This window comes from Terrapene carolina, unplaced genomic scaffold (assembly GCF_002925995.2).
Source record: "Terrapene carolina triunguis isolate 2854851 unplaced genomic scaffold, T_m_triunguis-2.0 Scaffold210, whole genome shotgun sequence".
NCBI classification, from domain to species: domain Eukaryota; kingdom Metazoa; phylum Chordata; order Testudines; family Emydidae; genus Terrapene; species Terrapene triunguis.
Genome location: NW_020664561.1, coordinates 4910627 through 4932939, shown reverse-complemented (window position 1 = coordinate 4932939; position 22313 = coordinate 4910627). Strand labels below are relative to the sequence as shown.

General features: G+C 39.4%; 1 protein-coding gene across 1 annotated transcript in view; it reads left to right on the top strand.

Annotated features, from left to right (window-relative positions):
* Window positions 1–22313, top strand: part of LOC113407273 (SUN domain-containing ossification factor-like) — a 76185-nt gene that overhangs the window by 18515 nt on the left and 35357 nt on the right. Inside the window, exons 2-7 of the mRNA XM_026655590.1 lie at window positions 6233–6338; window positions 9353–9463; window positions 11358–11503; window positions 16315–16455; window positions 16657–16807; window positions 21759–21879. Coding sequence (XP_026511375.1) covers window positions 6233–6338; window positions 9353–9463; window positions 11358–11503; window positions 16315–16455; window positions 16657–16807; window positions 21759–21879 — 776 coding nt within the window. The remainder of the gene's footprint in view (window positions 1–6232; window positions 6339–9352; window positions 9464–11357; window positions 11504–16314; window positions 16456–16656; window positions 16808–21758; window positions 21880–22313) is intronic.

Here is a 22313-nt window from a genome sequence, read left to right as displayed (position 1 = left end):
AAATCTGAGTATTGACTAGAAAGCCTTAATGTCCAGATAATCTGAAAAAGACTGGTAGTCGTTTTAGCTATTTTGTTACTCATCAATCAGTGTGGAAATACATGTTTTGAAACTATCTGCACGCTAATACATAATAAACAATAGTGTGGCATGTTTGGCCTGAGGCAAAGGAAGTACTGACATTTGAAGAGGCATTTGCATTATGGAACTACTTAAATGGGTTTGTTGTGTCTTGGACTGGTAGAGCTGCAAATATTATAGGAGTTAGCATCTTGGATTTTATTGATTTTTATATTCTGTGTATAAAGACTTGACAAATATGCATCCATATATGTAGTAGTTTACTGATAGGCCTATAGTGTTTGGCAATAACAAAATGCTATGAGAAGTCTGTTCTATGTGCAAAGCACTGAAATAGAGTAGAAGGAAAAATGGAATCATGGTGCGGATGAGAAGAGTAATAGAAATGGGACAGGGTCAAACCTGTAACTAAATTAATTGCCTAACTTTAGCGTGGGTTGGTTTTTTCTTTTCTTTTTTTTTTTTTTCCAGCTGCCAGTCTGGTTAACTGTACTAATAGCTGCATGGAACTCAAACTCAAACTACTTCCCTAGAATAGAATTCCTCTCTCCTTTAAAAAGGGGCAAGATTCCCTTTTGGTCAAACAAAACAAATAACTCCCTGCAGAAATGGATTCTATAAAATTTTGCTACTGATTACTAGAGCAGAAGGGGACTCTCAGTATAAGATTGTATGCCAAATATACTCTGTCTCCAAGTCTAACATCTGTTAACCAATGTTTAGAAATATCTGCTTAGTTTTCTTTATATGAACATTGTTTAGTGGCATATTGTACTAAATCAACAGGAAGCAGACTTTACTTTGCCCTGTTCTTGAGTGGATGTTTAAAATTAGGGGGGAGGGATACTACAGTGGTTTGAGCATTGGCCCACTAAACCCAGGGTTGAGAGTTCAATCCTTGAGGGGGCCGTTTAGGGATCTGGGGCAAAAATCTGTCTGGGGATTGGTCCTGCTTTGAGCAGGGGATTGGGCTAGATCTCCTGAGGTCCCTTCAAACCCTCATATTCTGTGAATTAGAGATTTTATAGAGAGCAATAGGTTAGAATTTTGGATAAGAGGAGAAAGGTAACAGATGAAGACTTGTGCCAAGAAGGGGCTAGAGACAGGCGGAGGGTAGAATAGCTGCCCCATTTCAAAATTCTCTTCTGCATGTCTTTTTAGGTGGTCTTCTTTAGAATCTTGTGTGTGTGTGGGGGGGTAGATTGGAAGTAGGGGATATCTGCAACATAAAGGCAAGATTACTCAGAATTTCAAATTAGAAGAATGATTCTGCCTGTTTGATGTGCCTGAATTATAGCATTGTAATGTTAGTAGAACTGAAATGTCAAAACTGCAGAGGTTGATGATTGTATATCGTGAAGCAATAGTTGGGAACATAAATATTTTACAAATTGTTTCTTTTAGATCTTTGCGTTTCTGTAAATTACTTTAACTTAAACACCACTTGTGTCAATAATTTACTCTCTTGTCTATTGTATTGTTGAAGATTTTAGTACTATTTTTAGAATAAACTTAATCCTCAACCACATAGAATCATATTCATTTAAAAACAAATGAAAACATACTTGTAAAACTTGTTTTGATGGTTGTCACACATTTATATACACCTTTCTATGGTTTTTAGCTTCTCTAGCTTATGGGTGTCAAAGCTGTGGCTTATATGCATGTGGGGTGTTTTAAAAAAATTCCCCTTACCTCTTGTGGAGGGGGAAAAAAGTAGGTTGTGATTTGTATTTTAATAAGTTAGATCAAGCTGCCTAGTTTAGGAATTTAAAATGTCCAGCCCCTGGTTAGTAAAGCTGATTGCACATTATTAACTATCTGTTCCATAGATGCAGTACTCGTGGGGGAATTCTGCGCTACTGTGTTCATAATTAATGAGCCACGCACATTTTTAACTTTCTGTGCAGAAAAAAGCTTCTGCTGAAATGTTGTTGCAGTTCTGTCTTTTGCCCACCAGAGGGCACTGTGGCAACAGAATGCAGCAACCGATCCCAGTCCGATAAGGAAGGGAAAGAGCCTGCCTTCTTCACAGCACCTGTCAGGCCAGGTTAGAGGGGGACAAAAAACTGTTCCATGCTTTTCCCACTCATACCCAACAACCCTCCAAGTTCACACCCAGGCTCCTTCCCAGCCAGCAATTTAGTTCCCTCTCCCTCAGCTCCTCCGTTATCCCTGACTCTTACAAGCCTTTGCACTGGTTCTGAGGGGTGCAGGAAATACGGTTCTGTATTGTAGTTTAAATGAATTATTACTCAGAGTTCTATATTAATATATTAAGGACTCTATTTGTCAAAAAACATTTCCTCAATCTTTTTTGTTGTCTATATTGTTACAGACATACTTGCTGACAGATTTTTTGAAATAAATGACCAAAAATAATTGAAACTGGTGTGGTTATATTATTGTTTTGACAAATAAAATATGCAGAATTTTAAAATATTGTGCGCAGAATTTTTATTTTTTTGTTGCAGAATTCCCCCAGGGATAATGCATTTACATTGCTATGCATTGTCTATTTTGTTAAGCACAAGCCATCATGGACACTACTTTTATTACTACACCCTATTTTAAAAGACATAGTCCACAAATGTAGTAGGAAAATTGCTGCTTTTCATTCTGACAGTTCACAGAAGACCTCAGCTGAGTCTGCAACTGCAGTCAAAAAAACAAACAATGTTGGAATGTCTAAGAAATTAGATGGAAAATACAGAATATGTGATTATATAGATCAGTAGTTCACCCTTACCTAGTGTATTGGGTGAAGTACTGGTCAACCCATCACAGGAAGGACGTGGCAAAATTGGAGGGGGTTCAGAGAAAGGCAACCATGATTAGGATTCTGGGAGAAAATGTCTTGAGTACTTACTTCAAAAAAGAGAAGAAATAAGGGACTTGATTAACAGATCGATTTTTCAACTTCAGATTGTTTTAAACAGGTTAGGAAATGCCAGATGTACAGTGCAACCTTAATTCTTCTCCCTTGCATATTGATCCGGTGCCTAGAATGAGGCAAGGGTCCTGTGGAAAGAATATGATTGTGTAATTAAGCCTGTATTATAATTTTATGTACATAAGGAGTCAGAACAAAGTTTGTGTGGGCAACTGTAAATCTTGCATTTCCTATCTTTTGACTTTGCAGTTTAAAAAACTTAACGTTTTTGTATGCAACTTCCTTTTTTATAGGACAAAACAAACTGTTCTGTGCAAATGTCACAACCCCCTGTTAACGCATCATAAGCAGAGTTTGAATCCTGAACCTTCATCTCTGCAGTGCAGATTACCACAGTTTGAGCAAAAGAACTAACTGCATTAGCTGGCAGGAGGGGAAGGTTATTCCCAGAAGTGTGGTGGTGCGAACAGACTGCTGGGTTTTGGATGTGATTGGGTGCGAGATTCTAACCTGGCCCAGTTCTCCCTCTCTCCCACCATGCACACACACATACTATGGCAGCTTCCACAAGTTTGCCAGTACTATATCTGCTACTGCTTTAGCAGTAAGGTGAGCCTGGCCTTAGAAGGCACTGTATCAGAATAATAGACAAACATTTTCTTTAGGAGTGCAAGGGGAAGAAAAGTGATAGTGATGTTAGCAGTTTCTGTCACAGCAAAAAACAAAATTTCAATAAGTCAAAGAAAAGCCACTTCTGTGGTACCAGGGCATTTTCCCTGCCAAATATCAAAGATCTGCTACAAACAGTAGAGGTGTGAAGTTTGTCAAAGATCACAAAAATCTTTTATAATTGAAAGTGTTAGGCAACCTAAATATAGGGATCACTTGCTGCTCACCTTACAATAATGAATAGAATAGAGGAGCTAAAAGTGATCTTCCATTCTCTCCCTCTCACCACAAGAATAAGGGGGAGGAATTCAATGAAATTGAGGGCAGCAAATAGAAAACTAATTACATATTTTGTAGACTTATTCTTTATCTGTCTGTAGAATTAATTGCCACATTGGGAGTATAAACTGTTTAATAAAACTAATATTGTTCTAAAAAGTGCTATTTTTAAAAAATCATTTGAAACAATGTTAGCCAACTTTTAAAAAGAAATTTCTATTATAACATGGAAACTGAGCTCTCATTACATATGGCTTGTAGGCCCAGCTTGGTTTCCAGGCAGCTCTCATTCCCACTACCACTTCAGAACATTTTTCACTCTGTTTAGGCATTTATATAGCCACCTTCACCTTTGAGTGCCTCAATTCTTTCTGAGCTAATAGGTTCTCCATCTAGCTCCTGAGCTTGTCCCTCAAATATAGAATTTTATGTAAACCAAATCATATCATCTACCTTTTGGTATCCAAGCCTAAATATCTTTCTGTACCAAGCATGTTAAAGGGAAATTTGCATTTATACATCTAGAAGATATAGCACAAAGGGCTCATCAAATTTTCTCTATCTACTTGGATCAGAACAGCTATTGAGCATATCGTCAACTAACAAAATTCCTCCTGTAGGAGCCGAAGGTGCAACTCCCTCATGAACCAAACCCCCCCGCCCCCCAAAAGCCTTATACAAGCACATATGTGAAGCCACTATCTGGTTTACCATATATTGGTTCACTAAGCTCTATAAAGCTTGGGCTTTTCTTTACCTGACAGAGCTTTGTTAGCATCCTTCAGTTTGCTCTAAACTTACAATATATACTTTATTTATATTTTCAGTTTGTGTGGGACAACAGAGCCTGTTTTTATGTATGGTAGTTATCCTCTTTATTGATCATTAGTGTTTGCTACTGCCCAAGGGTATGTATTGTCAGTTGATCTGTGCATAGGAAAACTTCAGTTTCTGACCTGTGACTAAAAGGTAAAGAAATTTCAAATTTTAGAGAGGAGTGTATCCTTTTAATGATAGCTAGTCAGTATCTTGTCAACTTCCATTCTGTGCTTTTTGTTTTCCGGTGTTCAGCTCTGGAGGCATCTCCTTAGGCTGTTATTTCATTCAGTTGGTGTGCTAAGGGAGTTTTTTTTCTGTGAAGTATTAAAAAATATCAGGTTTTAGAATAGCAGCTGTGTTAGTCTGTATCAACAAAAAGAACAGGAGTACTTGTGGCACCTTAGAGACTAACAAATTTATCTGAGCATAAGCTTTCGTGGGCTACAGCCGAAGAATCCGATGCATCCGAAGAAGTGGGCTGTAGCCCACAAAAGCTTATGCTCAAATAAATGTGTTAGTCTCTAAGGTGCCACAAGTACTCCTGTTCGTTTTTTTTTTTTTTTTAAATATCAGATGCCTTTATAGTCAGGTGTGTAGGAGTTCCCTACTGCACAGTGCCCATAATCACTGGATTTACCATTTTGACAAAGTAAGTTACAGATAAGAAACTAAAATGTTCTTTTGAAAACTACTTATCAAAAAATCTGAACTTTCTGACGAGAGGCTTTTTATCTCTTGATCAAAAAAATTCTGCATGTTCTGTTCAGGCCAGTACTCTGTACTACTATGAGATTGCATCTGTCAATGCCACATCGTTTGACTACAATCCTGAAGGTCATGGGTTCAAATCTCACTCGATCTCATACTGAAAAGCCACCTCCAGTTTACCCAACTGCAGAGTGGATATCTGATCCATTGGGTTAGGGCAGTCAAAGGTGGTCGGACATGATGCTCGCCACATCACTCCCTTGTGTACTGTTGGCTATGAAATTAACTGTTTTAGCCCGATGGGCCAATGGCTTGGGGGAACTTAGACTTTGACTATTGTCAGTCTAGTTTAGAATGTAATATTGTAGGTGCCCAAGTATTGTACACTTCTAAGAGGAATAGAACACCCTGAGCCACTAAGCACACTGATGGCACTGCACAAGAAATGAGTGGATTTTGGTCTATTGACTCCACTTCTTAATTTACAAATCAGTCAGTAAAAAGTCTGAGTGTATTTCAGAGCTAACTTCCCAGTCCATCATGCTATGAGATTAGTTCTTAAAACTGAAGTGAGATTCCAAGCACTGCTTGCAAAGGATCATCAGTAACCTAACAAAAGTGGTGTGTTCTTTTTTGTGTGTGCGGTGTTTTTTTGTTTGTTTTTGTTTTTTTTAAATATATCCAGGTATTTTATAGGAACAAACAAAAATAATCTGTGTATTTATGTATGTAAAGTGAGACTTAGATTTTTAGTTCCTGTTTTGTCTGTGTTTTGTTTAACAGGCTTCCCAGCTGGCATGTTTTTTGTAAAGAGAACCCATCATCTACATTGCAGTACTCTCCAGATAATTATGCCCTGTCAAATGAGGATGAGAACATCCAGGAAAAGGTACAGTGGAGATTTGCATATTTTTTTCAGTAGATGGGCTTGATATCACATGACTAATTGCAAAGCTAGTGGTGGTCCTCATTTTAAGATTGGTTCTCAATCAGTGATTTAAAAAATATGTACTGAATGCTCCAATTAGCTAAGGTGCTAGGGTCTAGTCATCTAGAAAATCTACTTTAACTTCCACCATGTCCCTGTCTCTTAGATCATGCAATGTCCAGGCTCACTGTAGTTTTGCCAGCTTGTGCTCTAAGTGATGCACAATCAGGGTGGATTTGATTTAAATCATGATTTAAATCACTAGTCAGGAAGACTCGGTTTTCTACATAAGTGCATTCTTGTTGGTTGTTATAACCTTAATACCTAGTCTTCACAAATCACAGATAGATGTAGATTTCATTTTTAGAAGGTACACACTATACATTTTTAAACAGTGATTTATTTTGAAAACATTTCAGATTAGTTTTACAGCTATATCAGAAAATGAATGATTGTTTGGTTATTTCATTTACCAAAGGTAATTGAAGCAGATATTTATGAAGTCATTGGGAGGTGAACTATCTCCAATTCAACAGGTTAATCATTAATATTTGGAGGATTTTCTTGCCATGACGTATTAGGAGGAGAACATCACCAGACAACATTTAAATTGTCTTATTTAACTAAAACAACAACGTTAAGTATTCTGGATTTTTTTCTTCAACAGCAAACATATAATATTTTAACAAAACAAGCATATGTCCCTCACTTCTCTCATTTATCTCCAGACTTCTTCTCCTTGTCCAGATCTATTCCGCCCCCAGCCATTTTCTATTCATTGAACTTTTTGAAACTTTGCACTTTTAGAGAGAGGTAAGGGATTGACTCTGTGTACACAAATTAAGAGGGACATTAGAATTGAGGTCTGTTATTTCTCACCTCTACATATGTATGTATGTATTTATTTATTTATTTATTTTTGCTGTTAACAAGCATGTTATCCCTGGAGGCACACATCTACAGTTTGAAAACTGCAAAACTAAGCATCTCTGATGGTATCTTCTAGCCTGAGCACTGAGTCCCACTGGGTAGATAGAAAGATTAACCTAAATCTATACAGAAGCCTGTGGAACCCCATAAAATTGGGTCCCTAATCCATGAACTATTGGAACTCATTTACAAAACTTTTCTTAAACATTACATGAATATATTGTCTCATACTATAGAATTAAAATTTATAATCACTATTACATTACAGCTCAAAGATATCTCATCATGGATCTTAATTAAAACTATCTTTAGATTTTTTCCTCAAAAAGCATTTTATCAAAAAAAATCCGATTTAAATAAAAAAAATCTGTTTTTTAAATCATTGATTTTTATCCACCCTGTGCACAATCCTGCAGTTCTGATGACCTGAGCTGGAAGAATACAAGATCAATTTTAAAATGAGCAAAACTACACAGTCATAAAAAATGGGACTTGTTACTAATCTTTCATACCCCAGTTTGATTTTATGGCTAATGTAATATGCCCACATCACTCAAAGAAGAAGCCAAGTGATCTGTAGTGGGGCTTGAGTTTGTGAAACCACCCTTGTACACTTTGTACTGATTTTTCTGATAACCACCTTCCCCCTCATTAGGATGCTTATTTGTTTCAGAAGCAGATGTCTAAAATTTAAACCTAGAGATTAAACTCATTCCACCAGATCCAAAGTATCTTTTGTAGCTTGTTTAAGAAATTACTGTGTGTGTGTGTGTGTGTGTGTGTGTGAAGATGTAATTTAGAGCTGTTGATTCTTTAGCACATTACTCTTGACTGGGTCTTCAGAACTCCTCAATTCAGGAGGGCAATCTTGCAGTGTTTGACTAGCCCTCCTTTTAGAGGAATTTCTGCTAGTTAATCTTTCAGGAGTGGGGATCTGAGTGGCTAATACTTGAGAGAGGTCACTTACCTGAAAGTGTGCAAGATTAATTTCATATGCAGATCCATACTTATTTTCCTCCTTTTCTGGAGTCTGTCTTAACCAGCTGAGGGTTAGTTAGGAGCTACAGTTCATTATATAGCCTTGCTTCTCCTTGTGTATTCAGACATTTAGCACGTTTAGCCTTCAGAATCACTGATTTTTCAAATGGGTCTTATACAATGAGGGGCATGCATTTCCCAAGCTTGTGAATATGTACAGACTATATTTCAAAGAACTGCAACTATAGGTAAACAATTTCTCAGATATGGTTCACCGATCCAGCCAAGAGTGTAACTTCCCGCATATATAGTCTCTAAATTATTTTCTGTATGAGAGGTTGTACCAGTTTAAATCTATCTAGTTGAACTGACACAAATCCCTAACAGACACACTTAAGCAGTCTTAACAGTTTCTTAAATCTGTTTATCTTGTGTCAAATTAAGCTAAACAGATTTAGGCCACATTATAGTGGCATGTCTATGGCACCATAGCTGTGCCAGCATAACTCCATAGTGTAAATGTAGCCTACAGCAGCAAATGGGGTTTTTCCATCACTGTAGAAACACCACCTCCCTAAGTGTTGGTAGCTAGATCAACAGAAGCATTTTTCTGTCAGCCTGGCTGCATCTACACCAGGATTAGGTTGGCATGGTTACAGTGCTCAGATGTGAATTTTTCACACCTCTGAGTGCTGTAGCTATATCAACCTAAATCTTAAGTGTAGACCAGGCCTTAAGGAAATGTTAAATTGGTTTGTGTTTTTTAGTGTAAACCCCTTAATTGAACTAAAATGATTTAAACTGGTGTGACTTTTCTTGTACAGACAAGGATTTAAGAGCATTTAGTTTATATACATTAGCGTGTAAGACATGTCTCTGGATGTTCCATAACTCAGCTTGTTTTCTTTTGTTGGATCTAGAATTCAGGTATAGAAAGGTAAAATACTCCAAGGTTTGTCTCAAGACCAATAGTGGGAAAGTGTTTTTAGTAGAATTAAATTGATTAAATTCAAGCATGGTATGAATATTTATTATCCAATTGTTTTTTTTACTTTATAATGTACTAGGAGGAAACAGGCAGACCCATTGGAACAGAGTCTTTATTACATGTGGACTCAAATATACACAGTTATCCTGGAGAAACTGATTTACTTGATGACTGCACAAAAGATGACCAGGCAAGCTTTTTTCATTCGTTTGTCATTTGGTGCATTTTTCAAACATTTTATGGCTTTGAGCTTTTCATTTGTGTGTAGAGGTTTTATAACTACTTATATTGTATTTTACTTGCATGGAGATATTGGGCACAGAGCTGCTGGAGGTGTCATTTTTCAGATGGGAGAAAAAAACAAGGACCAACACATTTTATTAAAGTCCAGCATGTATAATTAACAGTGAGGGTAATTGACTGTTGCACAACTTACCAAGGATGTGGTGGATTCTCCATCACTAGAAGCTTTTAAATCAAGATTGGATGTCTTTCTAAAAGATGCTCAAGCACATAACTACTTGTTTGGCTAGAAACAGGAGTCACTTGGTGATATTCTATTGCCTGTGTTATGTAGCAGCTCAGACTAGATGATTGTGCTGATCCCTTCTGGCCTTGAAATCTATGAATCTGTAGTACTTTCTGCCTACCTAAATTCCCTCTGCACTTTCAATTAGATGCAGTATTCTTCATTTTCTAAACAGCTTTTACATTCCATCTTTCAGGTGGCTGCATTTCAGTGGAGAGTGCAGGATTGTGTGTAATAAAGTACTTTGAGAACTTTGTATAAAAATTACAGTTTAGAGAGAAGTTATTTGATTTCTGTTGAAACATACCTCATACTTTCTAGGGGTCAAAAGACAAAGTATACTAAAATATTTAACTCTGCGTTCCAGGTTATAGATATAATTCCATCATAAATCCTTCCCAGCCTCTTTGTGTTTAGAGTAATGACTCAAGCTAATCCAATTGATGAGTAGGGGCGCTTGGTTAAGAGTACTATCTATTCCTGAAGGAAATACTCTGGTCTGTTTTGCACTTACCGCATGCACACCTACAAATGTATTTTACAGTTTATAGTTTTGCATGGTGTAGTCAATGTGATTGGGTAGCTAAAGGACTAGGAGTTAAAACCAATGGAAAGCTATTTATTTGAACCTCATTTTGTTTGTTTTCCTGTATGAAAAATGTGGCTAAAATACTTGCATCTCAACTGGGATGTTGTCAAGGTTAATGTTTGTAATATGTGTTGAAACCTTGGGATGAAAGCTTTAGGTAGTATAAATTATTTTTGCACTTAATGTGAGACCTCAAACATATTCCTGTTCCAATATAATTAAATTCAATTGCTTAAACATTTATTTATTTTGTAATGGCATTATTGGTGTAAACAAAGTGGTATAAATTCTTGTTTTGGTGAAATGTATTAAATTTTTTAGAAATAGAGCATTATTAGGAAAAATTTTCTAATTGTATTGTTGGGTACAAAACAAAAATTGCAAATATGTCCCAAAGTAGCATTTAGTAACATGTATGTTGCTTATGAATGAAAGCATGCAATGTTCCTTTATGGCAGGGGTCGGCAACCTTTCAGAAGTGGTGTGCCGAGTCTTCATTTATTCACTCTAATTTAAGGTTTCGCGTGCCAGTAATACATTTTAACGTTTTTAGAAGGTCTCTTTCTATAAGTCTATAATACATAACTAAATGAATGTTGTATGTAAAGTAAATAAGGTTTTTAAAATGTTTAAGAAGCTTCATTTGAAATTAAATTAAAATGCAGAGCCCCCCCGGACCGGTGGCCAGGACCCGGGCAGTGTGAGTGCCACTGAAAATCAGCTCGCGTGCCCCCTTTGGCATGCGTGCCATAGGTTACCTACCCCTGCTTTATGGTGTCAGATTCTCAAGTACGTGTGTGTGTGTGTGTGTGTGTGTGTGTGTGTGTGTGTGTGTGTGTATATTTGGTTTTTGAAGAGATCAGTAATTCAGATGTCTGTTTTATGTAAATACAGGAGAAATGTACATTACATCTCACTTATCAGAAGTCATTCAAATTTTGCACTGATTTCTAATATTTTAAACAGACTACAGAAATGGGTGAATTAAGTCTGCCTCAGGTTGAGACACTACCTTCAGTAGACTTAAATGAAGCTTCTTCTAGCATAGCTGCAAGCATTGAAAACATTTCCAGTTCATCTACCTCAGAGATCTCTCCAGTCTCGCAGCCTGAGTAAGCTTTTTATTTTGTTACCATTTTGGTCTTTATTGCAAATAAGTAGTATTTCCCCAAATAGGTGGCCCTTCTAAATTGTTAGGCATGAGGAATTGGTTGTAATACTGTGTAGGTGTTGGGATTTTGCTTGCCAAGAGTACCATAGCATTCTCATAACTATATATTTTTGTTAGAGAATGCCACCTGAAAGTATTTAATCAGTTCTTCAAAATCTCCATGGCAACAGCTTTCTCATTGATTTACAATGGGGGAAACTATTGTTGCTACTATGCAAACTTCAGCCTACCACACTCTTATTAGTTTTGCTACATACTGATTTATGATAGCAAGGCTACTCCAATATACTGTACCACTTCTGCAGTGCATCTTTCCTGCATTGTTTGCCTCAAGTGTCGATGTTGATTATCAACCTAGTGATATATACTGAGAACTGAAATATTTTTTTCCTTTCACAGTAGTAATCTTCCTAACTGTATTCTATATACATTGCATAGTATATCTGAAAAATACATGTCTTTATCTGTTCCCTGTTAAAGGCCACTAGCCCTCACAAATAGGCTTTCATGTCTTTGCCAGAACTGTTTCACTGCTGGGCTGTGCTTTGTCCCTTAAGGAGATAAGCCTCTAAGAATTCTGTTATTCCCAGCAGCAGCAACAGGGCTGTCCTAAACTCTCTGCTCTGACAGCAGGAGACTTTCCCCCCCTTAAATGGGGTCTCAAAACATCTTCATTTAAAAGAATTCAGCAGTGCCTGTACTGCTTCTGAGGCTCCCAGTGGATCATAGTCTAGGTTATCAGTGGCTGGGTGGCTCTGAAGCAGTCTCTTCAAAGGGCACCTCTGGAACACAAAGGCATCACTCTGCTGCCCCCTTTATGATGACACAACATGCAGGAAAATAACAAGAAAAAGTTGAAGGTAACTATAGAATTCAAGTTGTGTAAAATTACAGAGGACCAACCCCTAGCATAAGAATTTAGACTTCTCTTGCAAAGTTCCCCTCAGACACATCAGGATCTTAAAACAATGCTCAGCTAATCGTTTTGCTGGAAAATCTCTGCTGCAGTACTTAGGCAGAACAGAACCAATTAAGCCTGACTCACTATCATTAAATTGACAGATTAAAGGAAAATCAGAATAAATTGGACTCATTAAATGTAGCCAGTTAAAAAAATTATTTAAAGTCTGAGGATACATCTGCACTGCAATAAAAAAGCCCCAGCACTGAGTCTCAGAGCCTGTGTCAATTTATTTGGGCTGTGGGACTACAAATTGCAGTGTAGCCACTGGGGCTCAGGCTGGAGCTCGGGCTCTGACATCCACCCCCCTCGTGGGGTTTCAGAGCATATGCTCTATCCTAAACACAAATGCCTCCATTACAGTTTTTGTCCCCTAATTGGCCTATTTATCCTGATGCATTCATGGATATTCTTCTATGCCAGTGATGTTCGAGACTCATGGTAAAAATCACAAGAGCTGGCCGCACTCTTAGTGGGCTTCTTAAACCCTTAGTTCATGGAGCCATATAACTTCATGAGACTTTCACCTTCCATTAAAAAATTTCTAGCCCTCATGGCTGGGGAAAAGCTGGAAAAAGTGAGCCCTAAAGGCTGGAACAAGAAGGCAAATTTAAAACGTTTTTTAAAATCTTCTCCTCATTTTTCGGGCTAGTCAATGATAGTATGGGTCCTGATTCATGATTTTCAAATGGTTTGGATTGGCTTCCCTGAATAAATAAGGGAAGAAGGAACAGGGTGACCAGAGAAGGTGAATGTTTCTTTACACTTAAAAACCTTTTTAATCAAAAGAAAAATATTTATACCTATTTTAATTTCTTTCTATATGGACACTTATTTAAAGTGGCAATGACTTTTAACAAGTGTGTTCAATCATAGACAACATATGGAAGTTTAGCAAACACTTTTATAGTCCAAGATGTTAAAGAAAAAGTTGTATAGCTATCTTATTTTGCTGTTGTGAGCTTTGAGTTGTGAACTGCCTGTTTAGCTGCCTTTTCTGTTAGTATGAGACATTAGAACCACCACAAACATACTTGAATCATTCCATCTAAACTCCTGTTTTTACTCTATAATAACTTAAAAGTTGTTCCTTTTGGACATGAAACTGCTCATGATTCATCTCTGCCAAAAGACGAATATTTTTGGAAACCTTTCAGAAAAAATCAGTTGCCATCTGAGTAAGATGAGAGATTTTGATTATATAAACTTTCTTTATTTTCTGACTTGCATTTCAGTTAGTACTCAATGTGAACAAATGATGTGCACATGTTTTGTAGTAATTTTTTTTTAACAATTTACATTTGTAAATGACTAAACAGGACAAAATACATGTGCTTAGTGTTCGTGCTACTCTTTCATATATGTAAACTACACATGTATATCTTCTGTGGAAAAAAAAAATCTCATTTGTGGCTAATAAAGTTAAGGTATACCCTAAGATTTTTTCAGTTAATATTTGCACCATATTTTATTGAATTACTGATTATTCATATTCACATTGTTTCTGTTCATTCATCTTCTCAGTCTTGTAGGGTCAAGAATGTGCAGAGCAATTTAATATTAATACGTTCAAGTTAGGTTTTACACCTTGGCATCTGAATTTGAGGTTTAATGCAAAGGTGTGATTCACCTGGCTCTGCCACGGAAAGGGATTTAAAGGAAATAGCTATTAATATAATGGACTGAATAACTTGTAATTATAACCACTGGTTTTAAGGATTCGTATTTAACACAAATCCTAAATGAACCTGTCTGGTAAAATCAATCTCTTAAACAAGATAATTAGTAGTCTCCTTTTGTACTCGTAGGGATAGACAGATCTCTTTGCTGCATGGCCAAGAATAAGTTTTTGAATGGGTTTTTTCTCCCATTTAGCATTTTCATTTGAAAGGTGCCAAAATTAGTTCCTTAATTTTTTTTTTTCCTATTGCTGCTTCCGTTGTAGGAGTAGCACCAGGTGGCAAACTGAAAGATTCAGCCTGTAGGTTGCTAACTTGCTGTTATGCTTTGGAGGAGAGGGGGTAGGGGAGGGGACAGCATTTTGCAGCCCAGTGTCAGAATATTAGTGAGACAAGGTTTGTATTGCCCCAGGTGAAGATTGCTAGTGCTGAGATATGAGAGGCCGAGCAAAGGCTTTTCTTAGTTCTGATTTATCACCCTTATAGATAATGTTCCCTTTAATTTTTCCCATCCATTGTGGAATGAATTTTAGGTGCACCAATATGGAGGTGATGTGTGGCAGGAGTGGGGCTGAGGGGTTCGCTGTGTGTGGGGGGGAGAGGGCTCAGGGCTGGAGTAGAGGGTTGTGGTAAAGGGGGGGAGGGCTCTGGGATGGGGCTGGGGATGAGGAGTTTCGGGTGCAGGCTGCCTTGGGTTTGCGGCAGGGAGAGAGGACTCCCCCCAGCCATCTCTCTCCACAACAGCACCTTGGCTGGGGGAGAGGCGTCTTGCCCTGCAGCCATCTTTCAGGCCCGCCTATGGCCACGCCCGAGTGCAGTGTGCACACCTGCACGGCTCTGCTAATTTTGTGTGCGGCCCTTGGTTGTCTCCTGCATGGCAATGCAGGCGTACACCTTAGCGGGAATATAGCTTATAGACCACTGGTTCTCAAACTATTGTACTGGTGACCCCTTTAACACAGCAAGCCTCTGGGTGCAACCCCCTTACAAATTAAAAACACTTGTTTATATATTTAACTCCATTATAAATGCTGGAAGAAAAGCGGGGTTTGGGGTGGAGGCTGTCAGCTTTTGACCTCCCATGTAATAAACTTGCGACCCCCTGAGGGGTCCCGACCCCCAGTTTGAGAACCCCTGTGTTAGACCATTGTGTACTCTTACCCTGTATGAATGTAGGCAGAAAAGGAACAAATCAAAAATTCATTTGTTCCATCTTCTCTCTCCATTTTTTTTTCTGCTTAATCTCTGATGAAAGGCAGCTATGGCCTTTTGTTGCTTTAGGATCTATGTGACCCAGCAAATTCAAGTTTTCTTCCTGAAGACTGAAATGAAATAATCAAGACACAAGGACAGATTCTGTAGCCCAGTTGTGGCCCCTTTACACAGTGGCACAAAGGGGCTGTAATACAGCATCATTTGGTCAGCAGAGAATTCCCGTGGTATAGGAGAATGGCCTGCTAGCACACATGTGCTGCTGCCAGGCCCTGTGTCTTTTCATGCCACCCCCTCCTGGCTTAAGAGGCATGACAGTGCTCTGTTCAGCTGTACATATCCTCCTCTGATGTACGGTCTATGAAGAATCCTACACCAGTGGTGAAACTTAGCCAGTCAGGCAGCTCTAAGTTGCGTTGGTTAAGGCTCACCCTGAGAATCTCACAAATGAGCTGGTTACAGCTCCCTTTCCCGCAGCCCAAGCAAAGCAAAGTTTGGACAGAAGAGCCAATTTCCCCCTTTATTTTGTAATAGTAATGGAAAATTCACTATAGCAAGAGTGATGAGATGTCTTAATTGAGACTTTTGAGAGCTGGCGACTGGGCCTTCTATAAGACCCATGTTGTGTGCTGCTACTTGTACCATGGCAAATGGAATAGATGGGAAATAGATCATCCTTGATGTGAGCGATATGAGAATACACTTCCAAAATAGTGACATAACATTACATATTTCTCTTCATCCACTTACAAGATCTATGACTGACATTTCCATGGTACTGTATTATATATGTATTCTCTCTTTTTCTCTATCAAAATAGCTTCATTAACTTACCTCTTTGATTAGCAGGGTACTTCTAATACCAGAAGGGTAAAAAGCATGTTATTTCTTTCCCTTCAGTGCAATAGAAAATTCCCGTGCTGATATCCCTGTAGTCAGCTCTAGTGAAGCTGAGCAGTCAGAACCTGACTGTGATATTGTTGGGGCACTTGAGGCTGACCCTCAGAGTGAGCCTTCCTCTTTTGTCAGTCCACCAGAGAGGTGAGTGTTGTGAGCCTAAAATAACTTCAATGTGTTTTGCTATGCTGGCTTTGCAACATGGTCATTCACCTGCTCTGCTTGCTTCTGTATCCGTTGTTTGTGTACAAGTTCATATGTAGTATATTAAATGTAGTGTTATGAAGATTATAAAACTGCTTAATGTGTTCGTTATAGCTTCTAATATTCTTGTGTATTTTTCAGCCTTGTGGGTCAGCATATAGAGAACATCTCTTCTTCACATGGCAAGGGAAAGATGACTAAATCTGACTTTGAGTCAAAGGTTGCAGCAACTGAAAATGGACCAGAGAAGGCGAAATCTGCTTTGAATGCTTCAGATAACTTGAAAAGGGAGGTATGTAATATAACTTGAAATATTCTGCCAGGACACACACAATTAAGGAACTATCCAGGAGTTGTGTTTAAATTGCAAAATTATCTTTTTGCCTTTTCCTCTCCTTTTGATATGTATATTGCCTCAAAGATTTCTTCAAAAACTCATTTCCCCTCTTGCTTTTTTTCAGTTTTAAGTATCAGGTTTTCATTTCCCTCTTTGCTTTAAGAATTAGTATTCCCTTCATTTGGGGGATTGAGCTGTAGTTCAGATTACTGCCTTGTGTGATGTGATTTCACTAGTTAGGTCATTGAATGATCTTGCCAAGTTCCTTCATCACAGAGGACGAAGGACTGATGATTCAAATCTAAAAAAATTGTAGAAAGCTGCCCAGGACGGTGGCAAACGAGGATCTTGTATCTCATAGTGGGGAGAACAGTAAAGGGAAAAAACAAATTTTATTTGCAGCAGAAAAAGCACTTTTTTTTCAATATTAAAAAAAAAAAATGGTTTCTCTTCCCTGTACTGCCCCATTCTTCTAAGTAAAATGGGCAGATACTGTTGGAAGAGAAAAAGTCACAAAACTTACTTGGAAATAATGCAAGAAAACCAAAACAACTATTTAAAAAAAAAAAAACCCTGACAGCCATCCAACACAAAAAGTGGACTCGGCTACAATTCCACAGCCCACACAATGCCGTTTCTGGGAGAAACCATGGCACGAGGACCTGCCACATGGGCACTACACAACACCCCAACATCATGAATTTATGAAGATTATCTCTAACCAGAGCTGAACTATCTGTACACTCCAAGGGACTGAACTTCTGCGATGCCACAGAACCTGATACCATACTAAACATGGGGAGAACTATAAGAGTTCTTCCACTGACTTTTGCCTCAAAGAATTTTTTCACAACAGTGGCAACACCACCCACAATTACCATGTCCCGACTGACAGTCATAAGAAAAAAGAATTATCTGACTGGACATCACAGAGAAGACAAAATCACACTCTTGATCATTGTGTTGCTTAAGGAAAAAAATTGACTGTGAAATCCTTAACAAACATCACATCCACCACAATCTCTCCACTGCCGAGAGGACAGCTATACAGACCCTGAAATCCAGCCACCAAATAGCAATCAAATGAACAGACAAAGGAGGCATCATCGTAGTCCTCAACCATGATTATGTTAACGAGGCCAAGTGACATCTGTCCGACACCACCTACTACAAAGAATTCAAAGAAGACCGCACACCACAATTTACCCAGGAAATTGAGGATATCATGAAATCCTTCCCCAAACCACTCCAAGAGAAACTCTACAACTTCATCCTCCACAAATCCAACCCAGACACCTTTTACATGTTCCCAAGATACACAAACCAGGGAATCCAGGCAGACCCATAGAAACCATCCTCAGACTATTCACCACACAAAGGGCAACTTTCCTCTATGACACAACTGATTCTTCCAGAAACTCCACAACATTAACAACCTCCCTCAGAACACTGTCCTTTGCACCATGGATGTCACCTCCCTATACACCAGCATACCTCACAACGATGGCATAGCTGCCTTCCTCAGATTTTTACAAGATAATGGACAACCCTCAGATATCCACCTCCAGCACATCGCCAAATTCACTCATTTTCATCCTCACCTGCAACAGTTTTACATTCAACAACAAACACTTTGCCCAAACCATGGGAACAGCACCAGGTACTAGGATGGCTCCCCAATGTGTCAACATCTTCATGGGTCACCTTGAAGAATTATTTCTGGAAAAATGCACCACAAAATCAATGATATACTTCACATATATCAATGATGTTTTCATCCTCTGGACAGATGATCTAAATTCCCTCAAACTTCAACCACCATGATCCAGCCATTAAACTTTCTGTAGAACACTCCCACACTAGCATCAACTTCCTGGACACCACAATCCGCTTCAACAATGAAACCCTCCAGACTACTATATATGAGAAATCCACAGATCACCACCTCTGCCTTCATAGATCCAGTAGCCACCTCAAACAGATCAAGAAATCTGCTATCTACAGCCAGGCATTCAGATACTACAGAATATGCTTCAAGGTGAAAGTGTGGAATATATAACTTCACACTTAAAACCGTCTTCACTGAACAAGGACATTCCAACAGAGAAGTAGATTGCATCATGGAACAGGCCACCCAAATACCCTGAGAGAATCTGCTTCAATACAGAAATAAAAACCTCCTCTGACTATATACCTCTAGCTGTCACCTACCACACACTGGAACACTTACAGGGTATCATAAACTGCAACCCATTTTTGATGGGGACCCCATCCTGGAAGATCTTTTCTGAACCCCCTCTTCTGGCCTTCAAATAACCCTCCAGCCTCTCCAAGCTCATCACCAGAAGCAAGCTCCCCACAGACCAGGACACACCAACTCAAAGTGGCACCAGACCCTGCCAGAACAGATGCACAACCTGCAGAAATATTTTCCTTCTGCTATAATCCATATCTCCATAATACACTTTTCAAGATCCATGTGTGACGGGTTTGATTACAGAAACCCCCTTGGGAGCTGCCACCCGATGTGCCAAGACCACTTCTACCCCTGCTTTCCCTGCCAGCTCAGGACTCCAGCACCCTGTCTTGCAGAGCCAGACACACCCGTCTGCTCCAACCAAGACCCAGGGTCTGAATTACTTGCCCCCAAAGCTGCAGGCTTCACTGAAAGCAGCTAACAGAAGTGTTCTTGTCTTTAACACCCAGATGCCCAACTCCCAATGGGGTCTAAACCCAAATAAATCCGTTTTACCCTGTATAAAGCTTATGCATGGTAAACTCATAAATTGTTCGACCTCTGTAACACTGATAGAGAGAATGCATGGCTGTTTGCTCCGCTGGGTATTAATACATACTCTGAGTCAATTAATAAGTAAAAAGTGATTTTTATTAAATACAGAAAGTAGGATTTAAGTGGTTCCAAGTAGTAACAGACAGAACAAAGTAAGTCACCAAGCAAAATAAAATAAAATGCGCAAATCTATGTCTAATCAAACTGAATACAGATAAGATCCTCACCAGTTCCAGAATGCTCCCTTTTACAGACTAATCTCCTTTTAGCCTGGGTCCAGCAATCACTCACACCCCTTGTACACTGTCCTTTTGTTCAAGTTTCTTTCAAGTATCCTGGGGGGTGGAGAGGCTCTCTCTTTAGCCAGCTGAAGACAAAAATGGAGGGGTCTCCCAGGGGTTTAAATAGACTATGGGTCCCACATATGTCTGTTACAACATGTGGGGTACCTCATTCAGTGCACAAAATGACCCAATAACTGTGTGTGAAACAAGTCAATTGTTACACTCTCATAGAAAAATAAGACAAACACTTTATCACCCATGGGTGAATAAAGTGATCCATCTGTCTGACCTCTCAGTTCTCCTCCTCAAAGGAAAACTTCACAATAGCTTCAAAAGACAGACCTGGGAGCTTAAATTCAAAACTTTGCTAGGTACTAAAAATCATGGACTGGATTTATGGTTTATCACCACAATCTATAACCCCACTTAACATTCCCTCCAGCTTTTTCCCCCCCCTATGACTGGAGAGGTGTTAACTGGCCACTTCACCTTGAATGTGTTAACTACTTATGCTGAACGGTCTGTTCTACCTTGTATTTAGCTGGGATATTTACAAAGATCATTTGATTACCTATTCGGTTCATTCCCTCTAAAGCACCTGGCATTGGCCACTGTCTGAAGACAGGATACTGGGCAAGATGGACCTTTGGTCTGACCCAATATGTACTCCTGGGGGAATTCTGCACCATTGCACATGCGCCGAATTTATGTCCACCGCAGATTTATTTGCTTCCCCGCAGAAAAATTACTTTGATGGGAAAGCAAAAGGAAGCCACAAGAGGGGTCATACAACCCTCAGCTGCTAGTCCTGGCTGGGCTGGGGAGGACGGGACTTCCTCTTGCCCTGCACGGCATCTGGGGATGGGTCAGACCTACCTCCAGATTTCTCCCCCAGCTGTAGGCAAAGCCTCCCCATTTCCCCCCCCCTCCCCACTTCCTGCACGCATGGCTCCTCAGCTGCAGGAGGAGGGATCACTGTACAGGATGCTGCTCCCCCATCCACCCAAGCGCCGTGCATCCAGATCCCCCTCATACCCAGATCCTCCCGCTGAGCCTCATTTCACCCCCCCGCTGAGCCCCACTCCCCCTGCACCTGGAACACCCCAGTGAGGCACCCGGATCCCCACCCTACCAAGCCCCAACCAGCTGCACCTGGTTCCTCAACACACTGAGCCCCCCCTCCCGCAGCATCTGGACCCTCCCCCCTCTGAGCTTCCCATATCCAGACCCCCCTGCCACGCTCTATCCCATCCCCGCACTGAGCCCCAACCACCTTCACCTGGTTCGCCCTGCAGAGTCCCATTACTGTTGCACCCAGTACCTCCCCACAAGCCTCTGTGCATCCAGATCCCCTCTGCACCCGGATCCCCCACTGAGCCGCTCGCATCCAGATTGCCCCACACAGAACCCTCTGAACCTGCACCTGGAGCCCTCCACACTAAGCCCTTCCACACTTGGATCCTGCCTTGTTGAGCCTGCCTGCCCACACCTAGTACACCTGGCATGCAGAATTTTAAAATACTGTGTGCAGAATTTTTAATTGTTTGGCGCAGAATGCCCTCAGGAGTAAATATGGCTGTTCTTATGCTCTTAAAGAGCTCCTCTTCCCAGACCTGCAGAGAAGCCCTTTGTAAGCTCAAAAGCTCTTATCAACAGAAATTGGTCCAATAAAAGATATTAACTCATCCACCTTGCCCATTTAATATTCTGTTGATTTGGAATCTGTTTGGTTTTTAAAAAGCACTGTAGTTCTTCATTGTATTTTCTTGATTTAATGTTGGCTGTCTTAAAAACCTGAATCCTGTATATTGCTTGATATTTTTTTTTGCAGAAGGACTATAAAAAAGCAGGAGAAATTGACCCTACATCAGTAATAACCCCAAAGGACCCAGGAGACATTCCAACATTTGATGAGTGGAAGAAGAAAGTTATGGAAGTAGAAAAAGAAAAAAGTAATTTCCATGATTAATTCCTTTGGTCTAAATATGAGCCACTTCTATATTTTACAGTGTTCCCTCTTTTATTAACTTTGTCTAAAATTTAAATTATAATTTAAATCGTAAAAGTAAATGCATTAGGATACAGCCCAAAAGTCCACTTCTGTACTAAAAATATATAATACAGAAATACAACTGACTTCCTTGTGTGGTTGTCTGTCAAAATATTATCCCCATAGAACATGGCAAGGCATTGGCATTTGACAGTATTTCATAAACATCAAAATTGCACGAATTTCAACTTTAATTAAAGCAGCTGGGACTTGTGTGCAGCTATTTCATTGCAAACTGTTAGGCAGACTTCCATTTTGCAGAAGAAAAACTGATGCTGAAGCAGCTAGTCCTGCCCAAGTATCTCCTTAACTGGATATAAAAATGTCAGACTTTAA